General features: G+C 38.4%; 1 protein-coding gene across 2 annotated transcripts in view; it reads left to right on the forward strand.

The window, feature by feature from the left end:
• Positions 1 to 5,846, forward strand: part of SUN2 (Sad1 and UNC84 domain containing 2) — a 36,651-nt gene extending 30,805 nt beyond the window's left edge. For both annotated transcript variants that reach the window (XM_088141032.1, XM_088141031.1), the window contains exon 18: positions 688 to 5,846. In XM_088141032.1, the coding sequence (XP_087997158.1) occupies positions 688 to 804 (117 nt within the window). In that variant the 3' untranslated portion in view covers positions 805 to 5,846. The remainder of the gene's footprint in view (positions 1 to 687) is intronic.
• Positions 5,847 to 7,776: the final 1,930 nt, after the last annotated feature.

Here is a 7,776-nt window from a genome sequence, read left to right on the forward strand (position 1 = left end):
TTTATGCCTCCCGACACTCCCAGATTGCACAATCAATTTTCAGCATTTTTAAAATAAAATGGTACATTAAGTATTTAGGAATTTACCCCCTCTTCCTCTTAAACGCCCCAACCCTAAAAAACATACACAACTTTAGAAGAGGATATATGTAGCTGAGGGTTGAACTGTGGAGTCCTTGGGATTCTCTGAGCTTGATGGTTTTCTTGCAGATGTTTTGTTACCCGGCTAGGTAACATCTTCAGTGTTACCTAGCCAGGTAATGAAACATCTGCAAGAAAACAACCAAGCTCAGAGAACCCCAAGGACTCCACAATGCAAAACTTTTTCTTTGTTCTTCTTCTTTCTCTTTTCTTTTTACTTTATATTAGTTCTTGTTAGTTTTTATCTTCTGTTCAAAATTCTTAATAAAAATTATATATTAAAAAAAAAAACATACAAAAAGGGCCCTGTCCCATGCAGGCTTTACTGTGTCACCAAGTATATTCCTTGCATCTCCAGGAGAGGAAAGTAAAAATAAAGCCCATGGCTGAAAAAGTGACGTATTTCTCTTTTACCTGATCAGAGACAACATGTTACTGTCCTCCAGGCAGTAAGCATGGGTGTGACCCAAATTAGGCCAATCCTCCAGCATTCTCTCTGGGTCATATTTTAAAAAGTCGACTTTCTTTTTTCTTCTCCCATCCTCAGGATATAGACAGGGAGGCAACCTTCCAGCTGGTGGAGCTAAGAGTTCTCAGCAACTGGGGCCATCCAGAATACACCTGCATTTATCGCTTCCGTGTGCATGGGGACCCAGTCTCATAACATCTTCTAGCACCACTGGCTCAAATGTCACCTACCTCAAGATCTGCACCTCAGACTGCAAAAAGCAGTTGGGAAGCAGTGCTGGGAAGGAGAGCACCTTGGAATGGGCAATGTATCTTTTTTGCTATGTTGCACAGGGATGGGAAGCAAACTGTGACTCTCCCTGATCAGTCAGTTCTCTTCTGAAAACAACACCCTTCTGAGTGCAGAGGAAGACAGAGGCCTTTTTGATTTTATATTTTATATTCAGTTGATTTTAAAGGAGATTTTTAAACATACCTATGCAGTTCATACTTGCCCCATCCTTTATACTTCTCCAAACCTGATTTCTGGTTGTCCCTTTAGAGCTCAATTCTCTCGGGGCTGAAGACATATTTAAACAAACTAAGCAATGCAGGACAAGTCAGCAGGGTCATCAGTTCTGGTGTAAGGATGTAAAGCCTCTGCCAGATTTGAGGGACCTATTTGGCCCCTTATTACTGACCCCCCCAAAGCCTCAACCTCCTCATAGAAAGGAGGTGCCTATTTTGCCTGTGCCTACTCTGAGCAGCTCTGGGGGATATGGAAGGTGTGCTGGAAACTCCATGTAGTTGGAGCTTCAGAGAGTGTTGTAATAACTTTAATTACCTTTATATAATAATTATATTGTGTGGAGGCAGGTAGCAGAATGTTTTTATGAAATCTGTCTTGGATGAGGACTGTAGACTTAGGGCCATTCCTCCTCTTGTGCAGACAGGATCCTGTTGATTATTTTTGTAACCTAACCACAAAAGATTGAGATTGAATTCCATGGGAAGCGACAATGCACAGATTCAAAAGCTACAGAAGGAAATGGGGGAGTTGTTTATTAGGGGACTGTAATTTGTTTAAAAACTGGAAGCTGCAGTTTTGAAGAATAGGAAGGAGTTTTTATAAGGAAAAATAGTGTAAAGATAAACTAGAGCCATTTGTATGGGTTAAATGTTGACACACATTTCCCAATCTGCAGTATTTTATTTCTTAGAAAATGAATTAATATTGTCAGGCCTTCACACCACCATAGAAGCAAGTACACCAACTCCTAATAAGAGGGAGATGATTGCTAATGCTAATGGCAAATGAAAAGTACCCAGCTTGCATTCAGAGGTGGATATCTCTGAATATTCTTAAATATCTCAAATATTCCACAACAGAGTCATAGTATTACAATATGGGCTCCAAGGATGAACCTTGGCTTATATTGAACTCCGTCTTTTGAGCTGCTTGCAAGGACACAAGTATAAGTTGCATATTGTAATTCATAGAAAGTTAAAGATGCTCTTGAGTTGAGCTCAACTCCTGGTGACAATATAGATATATCAGAAGCTGCTGCAATTGAGGCTTTATATGTTTGAAAAGGGTTAATTTTTTTTAGCTTGCATAACATATGTATTAACCTCATAAGCCATTAAGAGTAGCAGAAACTTGAAGTCTGAACACTCAGTGTACCACAACTCAAATACATTTCTAAGTTAGTTGAATCTTCAGCCCTTCGCTTTGAATAGTTTCTCAAGACAGAGAAAGTACAACTATATGTCTATAATCACTTGCCAAACTAGTCCCATGTATCAGTTGACTAAACAGTAAGGAAAATTGCCACAGTTCTGCAACTTATCCAGCAAAACATCAGAATGAGTTAGAGTCCTGAAGTGGCATAGTGAAATGTGTCATTCCAAGGGGAAGAGATCATTTTTAAATGTTTCTTATTGTGTTAAAAAGCAGCCTCCCTTTAATAGAAAACAATCACAGCAAGGAATAAAACAAGCCAAGGAAAACCTACCTCCCTGCTATGCTACTTGTTGAATGTTCAGACAGCTTTACAGGTGGGAAGATAAAAAATGGTATCCTTTGCCTTTGCTCTGAAGTGTTACACTTAACTGCCACCCTTTCTAGGAGTAAAGCTCTCTTCTTTGTATGCACATATGCAAAGAGTATTTTTCTTTTTGCTAAATGGGTCATATTTGAATGAAATCTGTTTTTAGAAGGAACAGCCTTCTGGATGGGTGCCTCATAAGTAATTCCTCTTTCCATCCCTAGTTTGGAAGGAAATTGACATACATGGCAAAAGAGCATGGAGACTCTAGTAGGCTCAGAAGATTCCATTTTTCAGACTGAAATCAATTTGGAACCAACAAATTCTTCCTGCTTTAGAAAAATTGGGCTAGGGAGATGACATGCAGCCTGGTCCAGCATTCCCAATTTGGGTCCATCCAGATGTATTGGTCATTCTAGAGGTCTGTGTGGTCGCTAAGAGTTGACATTGACTTGATGATCCATAATCAATCTACCAGATATGTTGGGATTGCCAGAATAGATATCAGATTGAAAAAAGTTGATCTGGCATTTGGAACACATTAACCAAATGTGAAGCTACTGTCTCTATTCTCTTCCAGAATGGAGTGGTGGTGGTGGTGGTGGTGGTGGTGATGATGATTTAAATGAAGCCACATAAACGTTTAGGTAGGGAACCATGCTGACAACTGAGGAGAGAGCATAGAGAAACCTGGTAGCCAAAGGGCAGAATAATCTACACCAGAGTAGCTGTATTGCATATGTTTTTACATGTTGAAAGTCCCATGTCCCAAGGTTCAATCCTTGACATCTGTAGTTAAAGCTAGGAAAAACTTTAGTGCTGCAAATCAGTGTTGCCAGTACTGGGCTGAAAGGACTGTAAACTGGCTTGGTCTCAGAGTTGCTTGAATTCCTGTTAAGAGATTTATGCACCAGTGGAGAAGCTGCAGCAGTGTTCCCTTGTAGCAGAAAAAAACATAGTCCAATCAGGTCAACTGGTTGCCCTTTCCCTTAAGGATAGGTGACAGTGGTTTAGGCTTGGCCATTTCCTCTGCTTTGGGGCTTTGTTTTGAAAGCATCATTTTCTCAGTTGTATATACAGACCTAGTAGAGGATGTGCACAAGCGTATTGCTGCACTTTTGTAGATACAATGGCAGGGTAGTATCTGTTACTCTTTCCATATAGCTATGGAGAGAATAGGTGTGGGGCAGAGGACAAGCTTTATTGAAAGTAGAAAAATTGGCACATGCTTATGACAGTATTGTAAAAGAAACAGTATTACATGGGCCTTGCCTCACTATTTCAGTATTAAGATGTGACTGCAGTGACATAGTTAACACAGCATGTTAAATGCCTGAGAAATATTTAGCTAAGGTTTGTTAACATTATTGGACCCTATGGACTATGTTAACAAGCTGCACCCAACATGAAGATCTAGCTAGTATTTGTGATGTTGATGCAGACTTCCTGTACTATTTGTCTCTATGTGTATTTATAAAAATAACAGGCTAGATCTATCAATCGATGGGTCCATTCCCTAACAATAAGGACAGGGAACTGTTAGCTGATCATTGTTCTGGTATCTCTTTGTCAGGTGTCCAGGATCAGGTGGCACCTTATTCTGTCTTTCAGGCTCCAATAATAAATCCCATGTCCTTTGGTCTACAGTAATTCTTGAATTGATTACTTTCTCTTCAACATTACAATAAAGGCGGTTCCCAGCCCTTTTTTTTTCAATGGGATGCAGGAATAGCAATTTTCCTTGCCAAAAGGACTCAAGTCAGAAAAGGTCACATGGAAATTGTCTCTTAAATCTGAATCCTTGTGTTCCTTCAGGCAAATTATAGGCCTGCATTAGTCCACTACTTTAGAATAAAATTGGAGACCCAACCCATTCTCCATGTACTTAGTTATCCCATGCGTGTGTATGTGTGTATGTATGTACTGTATATGTATATATAGTTTTTTAACTAATTGTAAAGTTAACTTTTTAACTTTGTAATTAGCCCAAAATAGGGATGGGGTAAGGTCAAATTTTTAATAACTTCTTATATTCTGTTACGAAAGAGTGACTAATGGAAGGTTGTATTTAGAAAGAAACTAAAACATCTGGAATAATGCATTTTCAGGACATCTGATTAACTTAGAATTTCCGGTGTGATCATCATACAGTGGTTTTACAAAATAATGGAACAGTATTGTAATGGTATGTGGAAAAGACCCTGGGAGACAGGGCAAAGAGATGCTGCCTAGGGAGCAGTCAGAAAAGAGACAGCATAGTCCACAGCTGGATAGTGGGTAGGACAAGAGGGTCAGAAGGGACCCTCCCTAGTTTCTTGGGCTGTAAAGGAAATGGCAGGAGAATTGTACTTTCATACTTGCAAGATTGATGTCAGCCTTACCAGGTAGACCAGACAGGAAACACGGCCAGATAAGCTAATTCTACTTTATTGTAAAGCTACATTAACAGAATCTTGCAAGTGTGTTGCAAGTTTTTACTATAAGTTAATTCCTGGTCACCATTTTGGGTTCAGCCACTAAGTTTGGTTTAAGACCTTCACATGATGGTGATAAAATAGCAGCACATGTGCACTCATTAACCAAGCTTTTTAACTTAAAAGTGTTATGAAATACAAGCAGACTGAAAATCCAGTGGTACCAAATCAACAGTGATCTTATGTAGGCACGTGAAAAAGTATGACAATTTTATGGTGCCAGTGCCTTCACTTGTCAGTACTAAGCATTTGCACGCAGTTGCTCTCACCACTTCAGGGCTAACCTTTTTCACATAGCCACAGGCTAGCTGAGGATGATAGAATCATACATTTGAAGGTTATTGCAGATGGCTAGTTAAGATAGCTGACTGGGAAGCATTATAGCAGCTTCCAAATTCCACATATACAATAGTTATCATCAGGAATGCTTTTATACAGTGTGCTTTTCAAGTGGAAACAAGAAATTAAGCATGAAAAATATGAGTTTTGCAGACCTTTTGTACTTGGGAAGGCACCCCACAGATTAACAGTGTAATAAGTCATACTCCTAAAGAAATATCTATTTACATTGCAGGGTTGGGGGGAATTGCATCTAAGTCTGTAGATTACAAATGCTGCACGGTCTGCTATTTTTTTTTAATTTGTGTTGTAATTTATACCTATGCAAGAGAAACCAAGTTCAATAAATGATTTTTCTTAAACTGGTCATTAATGAACAGGGGGCTTTTTGTGTTGGAGAGGAATAAAATGAGTAGAAATTCTGATCAAAGAATAATGGCACTAAAATTTCTATCAAATAGACCACAGACCATATGCATGACATACAGACCAAAAAAAAAAAGACATGATACAAGTTTTCTAGGACAGAAGGGGAGGGGCCATTCTGCTGAAAAGGTTAAATAATTAAAAAAGCAATTTATACTGCAGTTTAAACTACTGTAGTTTAATTTTAAGAAAACATTTGATGTCAAGGCTTAGCTAAAATCAGGATTGCAACTTCTATTTTCAAAATAGCAATAGCTTTGAACTTATTTTTTAATCGTGCATATTTCTTATGCACAGCTGTTGTGAATAGCCCTTGGAATACTGCATACAGTTCTGGTCATCACATCTCTTTTGCAGAGCCGGAAAGGATGTAAAAAGGATGCCCAAAATAATTAAGTTGTCTTCTAGCATGAAAAGAGTACAAAGTATTTTTCATTTAAAACTTGATAGATGTATATAAAAGCTATGTGGAAAGAAATTTCTCTAAAAATACCAGAACTTGGCAATCATGCATCGATGGAAATGCAGGGAGATACAAGATACAGTCATTCTTTATAAAACACATAGAATTTGCTTCTATTAGACAAGTGCTACTGATTTAGATGATTTTAAAAGCTAGTCAAATCTATAGAGGACTAGCTTATCAGTGGTTACGGGTTTCAGTGAAAGTATGATATGTCCAGAATGAAAGGCAACATGTGTTAAATAACAGTTGTGAACACCTGGCCTTGCTTCTGCCTCTCAATGGGAACTGTAAGTCACAGTATACGACAAGATAGACTTGATTCAGCAGGATTTTTCTTATGGCACAAGTTTCTTTTGCAAATTTGATTTTCTACAAGGTTCTGGAAGCATTAAGTAATCCCTAGTTCAGGAGAACCACCAGCTAGCCCTCAAGACTTTTCAAAGGAGAAACTTCAGCCATATAAAACATATTTACAAATTACATCTGACTTGATTTACATTTTACGAACCAGCATGAGTGAAGTAATACCCCATTTCCTCTAAAATGGAGAGAACAAGAAGCTTTTCATTTTTACCAAATTGTTCTTTTTAATGTTGATACCATGCCAGCCTCAGTAGTCCTTACGTGCGGTTCAAAAAGGAGAACACAACACTGTGATCTTCTTAATGCTTGTCAGCATTGTACATTCATCTTTCAGAACAAAAGAATGAAGGAAGGAGGGCACCACACCAAGGCCTCTGCTTCCCTTGGTATTGGAAGGCAAGGAGACAGATGTAATACAGGGTGAAAAGCAATACAGCAGATTGCTACCTTGCATTAAACATCCCTACATTGTTTTGTCCTCAGAGGGTGCTCTTAATACTGCAGCTGCTGGGCATTATATCCAAAAAAGAAGATAGGTATAACAACTTTCCTTAATCTGATGCCTTCAAAATAGATTGGTCTACAACTTCCATCAGTCCCATACAGCATACCAGTTAATCATGCTTGCTGGGGAATTGTAATCCAATATATCTAGAGCGCATCAGACTTGGGAAGATGGCATAAGTATTCCTACCTGCTTTTTAATGTTTATGACTTCAAAAAATCTGGTTATTCCAAAAACGGTTAGGATGGAATAAATCTAAGAAACACTATACCATAGAGAAAAAAGCTATTCAAAGTTACAAACCAGTTAACTACAAACCACAATTTTGTTTCGTGCTTTCTCCTTTTTAAAAACATGATGCAGTTAAAATAAGTCAGTTCAGAATGAGTGCCTTGAAGAGTCACAGCTACTAAAGTTATAAAATCACAAATGTGAGTCCAAATTTTAATGGTGGATTCAGTAAACCTCAGCCCACCTCTCTGAAGTCTGTTACTTTACTGTTACACAGCACAGTAAAGATTTTGAGAGGCTGAAACAAGTTTCTAACTTGGTCTCTGAACCATTCAGT

This window comes from Python bivittatus, unplaced genomic scaffold (assembly GCF_059951505.1).
Source record: "Python bivittatus isolate LINGU-HERP-01145 unplaced genomic scaffold, Pbiv_v1 ctg000330_np1212, whole genome shotgun sequence".
Lineage (NCBI taxonomy): Eukaryota > Metazoa > Chordata > Lepidosauria > Squamata > Pythonidae > Python > Python bivittatus.